Here is a 12781-nt window from a genome sequence, read left to right as displayed (position 1 = left end):
AGGCTGCGATGGTTCGCAGCTGACATTGGGCGTGAGCGTGAATGATGCAAAACGAAAAAACAGCGATGGTAGTGATATTAAGTAAGGCACCCCACCACCAGGCGCCTGTGTAGTGCTGCAGGGGTTATGCATGCATGTACAGGGGACTTTGAGGCAGTTCGCGCACCACCAAGCGGCTCTGCTCGGCTTCTCCATATCATTGAACCCACCAACACATCGACTCTCTCTGTACATACCTTTTTTAAAAAAAAAAATCCAAGTCAGGGCCCAATCCAAGTTTCGCAGTCACTCAGCGCGAAATATGATAGATAGAGCATGAGAGCTTGGGGATGATGGAGTGAAAATATTTCAGGTAGGAAATGTGGCGGTACCGAAATAAGTACGAGTGATGGGAATTGAGATGCGAGTATCGATATTTATGACAGCATTGTGTAAGATGTGGCCCCGCGCAATCATGTTAAAAGCGATGGAAGTCATGGAATGCTCGCTCTTCAAACACGAAGAAGGAGATGCTTTATATAGGTATACTTGAATGAAAGAACAAGGCAGAGCGAGTCTATTAAGAGCCCAAGGGTCGATGTACAGGTACATGCACATGTACATGAGGCTCCGAGGTTCGCGCCTTACTTTGATGGCCTAAAAGATTGAAGATTGAGAATCACCCAATGAATACATGTATCGGCTGGTCTATTCTTGAGTTATGAAGACTGCTAATTTTTGTATCGATTTATCAAGCCCGTTTTTATGGCTAGGCATCTATGCTGTTATGGGGCGTGTAAGGCTTCATGATGGCTATCCAAACCTTGATCTCCATCCAATACCTTAAAATGTAGGCACAAAGTACATGTAGTCGCCGCGTACTGCACGGCAGAGCCTCATAAACTTCTGTTATCAAACTTCGGGCAATCCTCTATCCCCAGGCCTTTTCTCATAAAGGCTCGTCTTCTGTTCATCTCTCCAGGTGTTTCACAACATCTACGAGGCAGGCATCTGGCTCAGAAAAGAAATAGCTATATCCCTCTGTTTCACTGACCAGCATGACCAAGTACTACATCGGTATGCCAATCGCTGCCGCAATTTTGACCCAGTTGCCTCGCTCTCTCGAAAATCTTTGAAGTCGTATCTGTGAATCACTTCGCAATCTACTCTCAGCCACGCAACACTATATTACGTCACACAACGTACTGTGAAACTATGATCAATCTCAGCGTGGAGTGATTTTTAGGTGTCTTCGGGAGCTCTCGTCAATCGGTTTTAAGATAGATATCGAAATCTATAAGGCGAGAAAGCTTCAAAGACACGTATGAGTTCAAAGCCACTAATAGAACAAGGCGAAGGAAGGACAGAGTATGTGTAGTCATGAGATTGGCTACCTTGGTATAAGTCTCCGGCATGAGCAGATCAATCGGCCACTTATACCCCCAGAAATCCAAGTGACAGCGCATATTTGACTCAGTGTGGAAGAAATAGCGAAATCGATTTGCTAGAAAGCGTTCTTAGCTTCGCAAACATATTCGCCCTGGTTTAAATAGGCAAGGGTCAAGGATCATGCCGACTTGTGACTGGCGTTTTGCTCGGTGATAAGAGCTAAGAAAAGGGAAAAGACAGGGGACTATGAGCCTATTTATTTTCATATTGGCAAATCATTTCTTTCTGCCAAACTCTTCTTACGATTATAAACTATACTCTTTTTGAGTCGTCATGCCTTGGGCTGCATTGCCCTGTATTGGCAAAGGAAAGCAAGGTATACGTAAAGCCCTAGCTATTCTCAGTAAATTTTTGAGACAGAGCGCTTGTGATAATGCAGCTTAAAACAGAACAGTGCATGAAAGCTAGTCTTTTAGGCTCATAAATTGGCCAATACGGGCGGTTGGGTGAATTTGGCCGCAACGAGTCCCCACCATTCGTTTTGTTAATGCCCTACTACAATAACCATCAACCAGCGCCCAACGAGCATCAGAAAGAAGTGATATTTGACATAATAACAATATTTGAATTAGAGAATTCAAAAAGCTGCCAAGAGAGAACGTGACGTGATCATCCAATTTGTATTTGCTGCAAAGAACTCCTTGCGTGAGACAGACGCAAAAAAACGACCAGTGACAGATTGACAGCAAATGGCACTCCACATTTTTTCGTTGCTCTGATATCATGTTTACATAGTCAATGGTTGAATAATTCGACATGAAGCATTTATTGAGAGTCTGACAAAGTACATTAGTCTTGATATACTAATAGGCAAATAGGTTTGCATTTTGTTGCCCTTTATCTACTCCACTCTTATATCCACGTTGTACAACACGACTACGCTGGCGCAGTCATGATAACGCATTACAATAGTGAGATTTAGATAAAACTGTAATATGAATTTATATGACAGTTATTTGTTCAAACACTGGGTTTCGCAGCTATTTAAGACAAGATTCATCCCCACTACAGACTATATCCGCATCCAGCGGTGAGAGATGGAGCGTTGTGAACAGCTTCAGGCAATACATAATATATTTACTCTCATTCGTACTCCATATATACAATTAATGCACTATTATTAGCTTTTAAGCGATATATAGCCACTGAGAAAGCTCGAATAAGTAATAGGCTGTCTTGATCTTGAGGCAATGTAGATCCGATTTTCGCCACCAAAACGCCTCCAAGCGCGAGTAAGTCCATCACCAAGGTTGCCTAAACAGTTGCCTCTGCGAAAAGACCGATGAAAACCTCGTTTCCCAAGTTTTTTCCTATTTGCATTTTCCCGAGCAAGCTCTGATTCAATACTGTACTAGGTGTCGTTCCTTCGCAGATCCACACTATTTGCTACCAAGGATCACTTCATGCAACGTTGTCAATATCACAAATTCTGTACACTTAGTCAGACTTCAGGTCCCTAAATCTTCCGGAATTCTTATAATACGCGGACTCATCATTATAATTCAGCGGTCCCAGACATATTGACAACGCTGGCAGTACTACTGATGCGAGTGGCGCTATATACACAGACAACGTGATAATTCTTCGCCACTATCTCCCAACTCTCATATAAAGTGCCTGGTGCTTTTAGGCACTTGTATATACCTACTCCCAGAGCCATACCAACTTATTTTCGATAGAATCATTAGTACTTTTAATTCCCAAGCATCGCATCGTGGTGCCAATTCATCCCAGTCTTTGACAAGGGTAGAACTTGATGTCGGTGTAGCTGTATGTGCGCACATGAGTAGCGTAACCAATACTTGATACAAGAAACGCCACCCGCAATGTTCCAGCCCTTTCCGCATGCTATAGGTCTGGCTGCCTTTGAGCCATTTGCTTAAAAGGCGGCCAATATTAGTAGTCGTACTACGGTGTACATGTAAGAAGAGCTCCGCACATACATACTACAAATCCTTCTACTATTACTAGGTAGTAGAACGCAGTTTTGAGCCTGATCTGGGGACTCTAGGCAATTCTTATAAATAATAGTATAAACGTATTACATCATTCAATGGTCCCGGGATACCCCTGCCTAAACAGACAGGGCTTTTGCATTATGGGAGGTGGAAAATGGAAGCGTAGACCGCTACCCAATAGTAGCAGTATCATAATAATAATACTAGAGCAAAGAATCTCAAGCAAAAAGTGAGGCATCCAGTGTAACTGTCACAGGTACTACCAATATCAATTTTAGACGTAGGAAGCACAGTGCTGCATAGATATCCCTAATAGCTTTCATCCTATCGTAATACCGCTATCGTAGACCCTATTTCATCAGCTGGCCACTAGCCGCCTCATATACACGAAAATAATTGTACACGTTGGTATATGTACATGTGTAAGCAATGAGCCGCTTATAAACAACATATTTGATGGCGGCCAATAAGCCCCTGGTAATCGGGCGGCTATGTATGCCGGGTGCTTCCGTTCGGCAAGAGCATCACATCACATTGGGGGCCAGAAGTTGATACTTGTACAGGTGGTATTGACGCGTAGGAATGTAACCAACCATATTCCTTATGTGCTCTGTTGCCTTATAGAGGCACACAGGCTTGAGTCAAAACGAATAGTTGTGTTGTTTCATTGAGTGCTATGTCGCACATCACATGGAGATGTTCGGTGGTTTGACGGTCATTATGATCACGATGGTGTTCCCTTATTGGCGCCACCATTCGTACTTTTCAGCCTCTTGCATCTTCGCCTCAACTCTCTTTATGGTTTCATCATCGTAAAGTTCCTCCAAGGCTTTGTCTGCCTTGAAGATTTCCTTCTCGTGCCTAGTTGCCTCTTCTTTCGTCATACACACTAAATCCTGGAGTCGAATCGTGGAGCACTTTTGTTGGTCGTTGCCTTCTCCAATTATAGACACACTGGAGGTCACCGGCTTCTTCCATCTAATAAGAACCAGTTTCGTAGGGATACCGCTGAGAATACTGCGACCACTATATAGCTCCTCAGTCATGAAGGCGACGTCGCCCAAAGTCAATGGGTTCTTCAAACCAGTCAATCCAGGAACGAACATGCGGCCCAGTTTCTCCTCCGATCCTTGAACATAGGTAAGAATGCCTTCATACATTCGTTCGCGAGCCTTGCCCGGAACATATGTAACAGGATATCCAGTTATTCTCAAAATAACATGGTTGGCAGCAGTTAATCCAAAGATGGCGGGCATGGTTCCGAGTACAGGAAGAATCCTCACTCTAAAGTTGGCCATGACTCCAAGATCTCCAACGGACCCTTTCTGGAATTCTTCTTCGGGAAGGGGCAAAAGCTCAGCTTTTCCCTCTCCGGATTGCTCCGTACTATAGACCACAGGGATACCACTGGTAACTCCCAGGAGCTTTAGCCGTCGTCTCGTAGCTCGTGATAGTCCGTCGTCTTTGCTTGTTCCAATATCGCCGATAACTATCTTTGTCGGATCTCCTTTGCAGCCTGCTCCCATACAGCTAATGACAGGCAAATCCTTCTCGTAGCAGTATTTCAAAAGAGCAACCTTAGTGTCAATGTTGTCAATAGCATCAATAATGAAGTCCGGCTTACGGCCTTCCCATGGTGCCAACATCGCCTCAGCCACTGATTCATCAAACTTCTCCTGCTTGAGATCGAACTTGATCCAAGGAGCGATGGCAATAAGTCGTCGATAGAGGCATTGTACTTTAGGGGTGCCAACATCCGCTAGAGTTGCAACAGCATGTCGATTTAATGAGCTTAGAGTGACTTGATCAAAGTCAATGAGTCGAATATTGGAAACTCCTGATCGTGCCAAAGTTGCAGCCGCATGGGAACCAACTCCTCCACAACCTACAACTATGACAAATGAATCACGCAGCTTTTTTAAGCCTTCGGGCGTGAGGAAAACTTGGTTACGGGCGAGCTGCTCCAAGATCAGCTCTTCATCAAAGTCTCCAGCCTGTGCACGTTTTGCCAGAGCGATATTGCGAGCATCTTCGGGGTCCAGTCCAGCAGTTTCCGATGATGAAGTCCCGACACTATTCAGCTGAAGACATGTCAGAATGTAGAACCGAAACTATAAACTCCAGGGGCCAATTTACTCTTCTAGACCGGCTACTCTCGTTGTTTGAGAGCTTTGGTATTGAGTTTTTCAGCTGAGACAATCTCTCTTCTCGCTCCAAGGCCTGAAAACCTAGAATCAATCCCGCAACAGTAACACCGGATGCAGCAGCTGTGGCAAGCAGCTGCACCCGAGGATTAGAAAATGTGTCTGATAAAAACGAAGACATCTTTTGTCACATCATCTCATTCCCAGAAATAGCGTATAAGTTACTCAAGATTGTACAATTGAACTGAACTTTCTTCCGATAAGCGGATAAGACTAGACCACCCCACCAAAACTGGATATTTGCATATTATCTCTTATCTAGATAGGTACCTACCCAGGTCGATGATCGCATCTTCAATCGCATCCTCAGTCGCATCCAGAAAAAGGCATCAACCCACCTATTTGATTTGGCTTACACCAGCCGGACTCCGGCTTCTAGGCCTGCGCCGCCATGGCCCCAAGACTGATAACCCGGAAGATTGTATTCCACCAGGCAGGATCCAGATCACGATGCCTGAGAAGTTTTGCCAACCAGTCCCGCCTCACCACATCCACCCGATCACGACCGATTTTGCCTTTTCTCTTCATTCCTAGAGCGAGCCCCAACTCTGTACGGTGCTATACTTCCGAGCGGCGGCGGTGGTGGAAGCACGAGGCGAAGCTCGTGGTGCGATACACTCTCACATTGTGGGGAGTGGTGGTGTGCGTCTTGACGATTCTGTTCGCCGTCAACGAAGAGGTCGTGGAACGAGATTTCCCTACGCCGCATGAATGGCACTACCTGACGAGGAAATTTCTGCGCGATGCGAACAATTTCAAAGATCCAAAGAATGGAGAGGTCAATTGGGCTAGAGCTTTGGAGCTGTCACGGGGAGTGGTCATCCGGCTAGAAGATCCAAAGACGGGAGGACAGGACGTCGTGAAACTATCGGATATCGTCGATCCATCGCTGGAGGTGCCTGGCGAGTTTGTTGCCTGCGACATCTCAGAGAAGTCGGAGGAATGGAGGAGAGGCTACTTCGAAGCCATCATGCTGGCCGCCAAAGCCGCAGAACATGTCGACGGTTGGCAACGAGATATCACGCGGAATCTTGTGACCCCTCCCGAATTCGTCATTGGCCCGTCCAATCCTCATCCAACTCCAATCCCACCAGGCAACCCGTCAGCTCCTCGTGAAGAGGATTGCGAGCTCGCTTACCCGTCTGCTGACAATTGGTATACCAAGATCCTCGCGACCAAAGGTCTGAATTCCCGCCAAAAGGTGGAAGCGTGCCTGGAATATGCAAGCTTCATGGAGTTCAAGAGCAATCTCCAAGGTGCTGAGTCTCTCTACAAGTTAGCACTAGCCGAGGCAACCGCCGACGTAGACCCAAAGAAACTGCCATACGACTCCAAAACCTTAATCCTAAAGGATCGCGCCGCACCACCCTCGATGAACGTCTTCAGCGCACTTACAGCCATGGCCAACCACAAGGCCCGCAAAGGAGACCTCTCCTCTGCCCTACCAATGTATCTTTCCATCCTCAAAGCCCGCCGCTCACTCTCCGACGACCCACCCCGCACACCCTTATCCAAAGCCAAGCGCGAGCCCATCTATCAACAGATATTGAACTTCTTCGCCCCGCCAGATTATCCCCCACCCCCACCTGACGGAACACTTCCCCCCTGGAGAAGCACCCTAGAACGCTGTCAAGAAGCCGCTCTGAATCTATACATTGGCGAAATCCTCTACGCAACAGGCTCGCGCGACGAGGGCCTAGCTTGGACGAGAGATGGGGTCGATCTAGCAGAGGAACAGCTTCGGAATCCAAAAATAAACAACGAGGCCCGTGATACGAAATCAACGTGCAGAAACTGCCTATCTACTGGACTGGACAACTGGTCCGTCATGGTATCAAGATTGGCCAAAGAAGAGAAAGAAAAGAAGGCGACAGGATCCCAGTCATCCGTGTTCTCCTTCTGGAGTGGACCGTCACGAGATACGGAAGGCCGCTGGGAAGCGGAGGAGGCAGTTATTCAAGACCGCGTTAAGCGAACACGAGAATTGTTGGAGGATGTTCAGGCGCCAAAGCCCGGTATTGTGTCTTATTTCAAGGTTTGAATGCGTACAATCCGCCAAGTTTATCCCTTTGATGTATTAAATCATGCGTTGTCAGAATTATTTAAAAACACAATGCAAAATCTCATGTAGTATTAGTAACAGCTAATGGAGAAGGCCAAAGTTTTTTCTTTGTGGTAGCATCTAAAGTGCCTAAATCAGTGAGTCTATACGAAATCATCTACCTGCCAATGAGAAAGAGAATCTAGGGCCATCAACGTCCCAGATAGAGTGTCTGGCAAATGAAGACAACGCTCCTATATCTTAAGCCGGGCTTAGATCTCTTGTTCCGACTCCGAGTCGGTGTCTGGTGCCTTGCCAGTCTCATCAAACTTCTTCCAGCGCCTAATCTGCTTAATCTCGTCTTTTAAGGCAGTGGGATCTGTCTTGGATATGATAGGTTTATCTCCTTCTGGCAACTCCTCCCAACTTTGCTCGGTCATGGGAGGTCGAGGACAATCAGCCGGCACAATAAGTGGATTCTCATACTCGGGGTTAAGAGATACCTCTTGGAGATACGAGAGGATGTGAGATCGAGCTCGGACTAAAATTGTTTCCGTATACATTGGTTCGGAAGAGGAGAGGCATGGGAGGCCTAGAGAGGGGATACAAAGCTCCAAGTTGCCTTCAGGAGGCGCTAGAGGGGTGTTCACGGGCTCATGAGAAAGTCCATAAGCACGAGCTCGCTTAAGGACCCTTTATTAGCCGAGTGTTGCCTTCCGTAAGTAGGGATACTATCGTCTTACCTTTGCCATAAAATCCTTGAACTTTTCATTCTTCAAGCCCTCTGAGTCATAGACCGGACCAAGGAGGACGAGCGTGCTGATCCGCTTGCCCCAGATATTCCAGGCTTCCTCACCGTCCAACAAGCGCTCCACTATCTCGCAACTTTCCCCAATAGCTATGATATTCACGGTTGCCTTATCACTGGCCATGGAGCCAATGACTTCGTTGAAAATGTACTTCACATGCTGCTCTGGACTCTTGTTGCCTGGAATATCGTGAAGAGCGGGTACATGTTGTGTTCCTCTATGCACCAGACTAGGCAGCGGCACGGCGTTGTTGGCCGTTACAGTGATGGCTCGCTGTCCCTCGGGCCACCAACACGTTTGACCCATGTTTGCCAATAAGATGCCTGGGGATGTGTCATCGCTGTTGGACGCTTTCTGCGATTTGACAGCTCGAACGACCGGGATGACGCTCCCTTCATTGATGCCTCCTTGTCCATTGGCCACGCGACCTGCCAGGACTCCGAGTTCTTGGGTGGGTTCACCAAATATTACGACAATTCGAGACTTAGATTTCAAGTTTGGAGTGACAAAAATAGACATGTGAGGCTCCGTAACTGATGCACCCAAAGGTAGGCGGAGCTTTTGTAGTCCTTCGTCTTCGAGGCGCTCGTGGATGATGGATTCCATGGCATCTGAGATTGATATAGGTTAGCCGCATCATAATTCATTGAATAATTAATACTACTAGATATGCTATGCATAACATTAGTTGTACTTACGGTTAAACTCGAACCGCTGGCGAGCGCAAATGCGCGGGTTGCGATCAAGAAAGAATTTGAAGTAGTTGTCCGGGTTTTCGATGGAGCGGATTTCATCTTGGTCGTTGACAAAGTATCTGTTCAAGCCACTGTATTAGAAATGGAAAATGAAAGAAAGAGGGTGAAAAGACAAACCCGAGTCCTTTGAGATCCGAAGGAAAAGAGGCATCCGGTGGGAGGCCAGACCAAAGGCGACGAAACATGATGGTGTTGACGAAGAAGACCTCTTTTCTGCTAGACTATGGTTAACTAAGTAGAGAATTGAATTGAACAAAGTGCTTTTTTTTTTTAAGAGATAGGTAGAAAAACCAAATCTAGAAGTCCAGAGCCACCATCCATGATGCAAGCGGTGAGAGTGCCAGGCGCAGACTAAGGGCCTAGAGAGAAGGGAACTCCTTGTTATCTTTTGAAATAGCTCTTTGTTCTCTGGATTAAGCAGATATTGACAGCCAAAAATAAGAGTTTGATGCGCAAAGCCGTGTACCAGCTGCAAGCACCCGCAAACAGAGTTACACTTGTTGGCTTGGTGATGGAGCTTTGGCCGCAACATTGATATTGGCAACACGCGTAAGCACAGTGACTTTGAGATCATTCAAGCTTGTGAAAATTCAGTAATAAATGTTTATTTTTGCTATCATCCTGCTAGGAAGCTTAGTGTTGTTTTGCTAGAGCCAAATTAACAACCATTAGGTTCTACAACAATAAAGCTCTCGGATCCGGGAGACGGAATAGAGAAACAATCGCCTGCTTCTCTAGGCAGATCATATCTAGCATAGTTTTACAGAGACATATCCATAGAGAAGCTAAAGTATACAATATTTCATCAATGCCGACGAAAATACAGATACTGCTCTCCCACAAGCCTGCAGCTATTAGCAATTATATATAAACAACTGTAGACAGACTAAGCACTCTCGATAACTATGTTATGGCGCACCTCCACGCATGAGCGGGTGGTGAAATATCTCTATAAATAGTTGCCTATATAAAGTGAATAAGATGTTCACCATGTCAGATGGCAGATTCTTCACGGCGTCTTCAATGATGAACTCAAGATGTGTTGCAATCTTATCATGTATTTCTTATAATATAAATCAGTCACAGCTCAACACTATTAATATCTAGAGCTGGACATTAAACTCTCTGTTCTAGGGGCCAGCTGCTCTCTTTGCAGATGGACAGTGTATCTGTTAGTATAAAACCATAGAATGTTGCTAAATATCCAACTCCAACCATTGGCGCCAAAGAGTCCTTTCATCATAAACACTCGCAAGATAAACACCCAAAAGAAGCAAAGGTCGGTTCCCATTCGTCATAAATATAATTAGGCATAAACAACGTCAAAGTATACTAACTTGACCAAATATTCAGCGGTTCCGAAATGGAAGGCTGATGCTAAAGCGACTTCCGTTGCCGCGATCCATACTAGCATACGCTTCTTCCATGGCGGATCGCGTGACAGACGCATCTGTAATGACAGGCATTAGCCAAAAGAATATAAGACGAGTAGAAACGCTCAAATATATGTGAAGAACCATACCATCTAAATCGCTAAAGCTGCTACTGATGCTATGGTCGCTGCTGCCCGGCTCTGCGGTATGACGAGGCGACACGGGGCCTGCACTATGGACATCTCGCGTCTTCGGTGGTCGCAGCACCATGGCGGGTGAACTAGCTGACGAGTCAGAGGTTTGCGAATGATAGGGCGATTTCGCAACTGCCTTTTGATTTCGCCTCGACTTATTCCGACTGTCTTTCAATTTCAACGTAGATGCCAGGTCAGGCGACGATGTATCGGCAGATGGCGCATTATACGGCTGAAACGCAGGTTCTGATTCCTCGTCCTCGTCGGGTTGATAGCCAGGAGGGTATGATTCCTGCTGTTGAAATCGCGGTGGCCGACGGATGATGCGAGACTGAACTGGCATTGAATCATCGTCAGACGAAGAACTTGAACTATTATCGGCTGGGCCAGGCGAATTCGCCCTGTCGACTTCAGCACCAGGTGGTTCGGGTGTTCTTGGAGACCTTGGAGACCTTGGGACCGGCGATTCCATTGGCAATGATGATAACCGTGTTCGCCCAGCTTGCTCGGCTGCTCGGAGGCTGGGCTTGTTGCTCGTTCTAGGAGATGCGCCTCCGCCATCCCTCATAACCGTCGTAGTCGCCGAGGTGTTGCGCGACATGGTCGGGCGAACCGGCGCATTGGATGCGAATGTGCCGCTCTCATTGCGCAGCCCAGACACATCGCGACGTATAGACAAAGCTGACGGCGTCCTCAGATGGCCTGGACCAGCTAAATCGGATCCTGGTATAGGTGACTGGGTAGCAGAGCCCTTGACCGCGGCGGTCGCTTTTCTCACTTGGGCGCGAAAATGTGATTGATGTCGTTCGTTGAGATAGGCTACTTGCTGCACTAAAAAATCGACGGGGACTTCGAATCGGTCGGCTCTGGCCATAGTTAGTGGGCAGCTCAGGAGAACAGATCGACATGGCCTTGATGGGTAGCATACACTAGATTCCCTGTACGCTGTTAGCAGCTTGAACATGCTTTCGTCCTCTGGGCCATCACTGCCAAGGGTTGCATCATACAATCAATTTCCTTGTGTCCGGAGAGGATCTTCCATAGAGCCTCATCTTTGGCAACGTCCCAGCTAACCTATGTAGACAAAGACAAGGCGTGTTAGCAGCTCTGGCGTTGTGTTGTCACTGCTGCATGTGGTACTAGGCCGTTAGTACGAGACACATACCGGCGCTGGATCGACAAAGCCCCGACGGGGGATGGGCACCCTGATGAAGACTGTGTATTGCGGCTCTTCCATGAAGCTGCGTGGCGCCTCAGACGGAAGATTGCAAAGGAGTAGAGATGGCGATGGAGATGGCGATGGAGATGGGAAAGGTTAAGAATGAAGCTTTCAGAAGCTGCCAGGAGTCCTGGACCTCTAGTGACATGCTAGCAGTAGTGCTGGGCAGATGCCTGCATGAGCAGAGTTACAGCTTAGCGGCTGAGCGTGCCGAAGTTAACGGGCTGCATTAGCGCCGTCCGCCATTACAAGGCACGCTGTAGGTACCGCGTCGCTTGGCTGCAGCTTGATGAGCAGGGCATTGAGACGGGTTCAAATCAGTATACAAATGTCTTGGTGTGTGCAGAATCCTGTGTTAATTGGTCCATTGTTTATCTCCCTGAAATGTCCTTGGATTTACAATTTACAGCGTGCCTATTCCGCAATTTGTTACTTATGTACTTTGTAGCAGCTGCAAACACGACAGTCAAGCCCTGCAGTGGTATGCTTTCTCAGTTCCTAGCATGGTCATCTGGCGATGATGTAATGGGGTTGCACCGCCGCTGACATCTATCTTTTTGTTAGAGCCACCGCGAGACACCAAATAATAAATGGTATGGTGCCGTTTGCGGACAGCCGTGGTAAAATGGCGTGGCTACTAAGTCACTATTTGAACCTTAATCGTGAGTCAAAGTTGGCGGGCATAAAATGAGATGGTATCTTGCTTATCATGACTGTAGGTTTGAAATCTTGTTCTATGCTTTGAAGCAATACAAATTTGCCATGCACCTTGAATCAGTAATCCAAGTGGCTCCAAGATG

The 12781-nt window shown here is 46.9% G+C and overlaps 4 protein-coding genes across 4 annotated transcripts; 1 reads left to right on the top strand and 3 right to left on the bottom strand.

Moving 5' to 3' along the window:
• Positions 1–2464: 2464 nt before the first annotated feature.
• GGI43DRAFT_403334 (uncharacterized protein) lies at positions 2465–3428 on the bottom strand. Its single transcript, XM_083205787.1, has 2 exons — positions 2784–3428; positions 2465–2660 (listed from the first exon to the last, which is right to left on the bottom strand). Exon 1 carries the CDS (start codon positions 3273–3275, stop codon positions 3033–3035), a length of 243 nt encoding a protein of 80 aa, XP_083061252.1. The 5' UTR covers positions 3276–3428; the 3' UTR covers positions 2465–2660; positions 2784–3032.
• A 663-nt stretch (positions 3429–4091) lies between these two features.
• On the bottom strand, positions 4092–6108 carry GGI43DRAFT_359721 (tRNA threonylcarbamoyladenosine dehydratase). Its single transcript, XM_083202376.1, has 2 exons — positions 5523–6108; positions 4092–5467 (listed from the first exon to the last, which is right to left on the bottom strand). The coding sequence occupies exons 1-2, from the start codon at positions 5709–5711 to the stop codon at positions 4127–4129; spliced, it is 1530 nt and encodes a 509-aa protein (XP_083061251.1). The 5' UTR covers positions 5712–6108; the 3' UTR covers positions 4092–4126.
• GGI43DRAFT_359835 (uncharacterized protein) lies at positions 5474–7973 on the top strand. The gene has a single exon (XM_083202377.1). The coding sequence runs from the start codon at positions 5982–5984 to the stop codon at positions 7629–7631; it is 1650 nt and encodes a 549-aa protein (XP_083061250.1). The 5' UTR covers positions 5474–5981; the 3' UTR covers positions 7632–7973.
• On the bottom strand, positions 7904–11999 carry GGI43DRAFT_422458 (Arb2 domain-containing protein; the record flags this gene model as incomplete). The annotated part of the gene is made up of 7 exons (XM_083208112.1): positions 7904–8314; positions 8375–9051; positions 9139–9254; positions 9313–9416; positions 10713–11626; positions 11770–11836; positions 11928–11999. 7 exons carry the CDS (start codon positions 11997–11999, stop codon positions 7904–7906), a joined length of 2361 nt encoding a protein of 786 aa, XP_083061249.1.
• Between the last annotated feature and the right edge of the window lie 782 nt (positions 12000–12781).

This window comes from Trichoderma evansii (assembly GCF_050947405.1).
Source record: "Trichoderma evansii strain SZMC 28006 chromosome Unknown GGI43scaffold_8, whole genome shotgun sequence".
Lineage (NCBI taxonomy): Eukaryota > Fungi > Ascomycota > Sordariomycetes > Hypocreales > Hypocreaceae > Trichoderma > Trichoderma evansii.
This window is presented reverse-complemented; position numbering and strand designations above follow the sequence as displayed.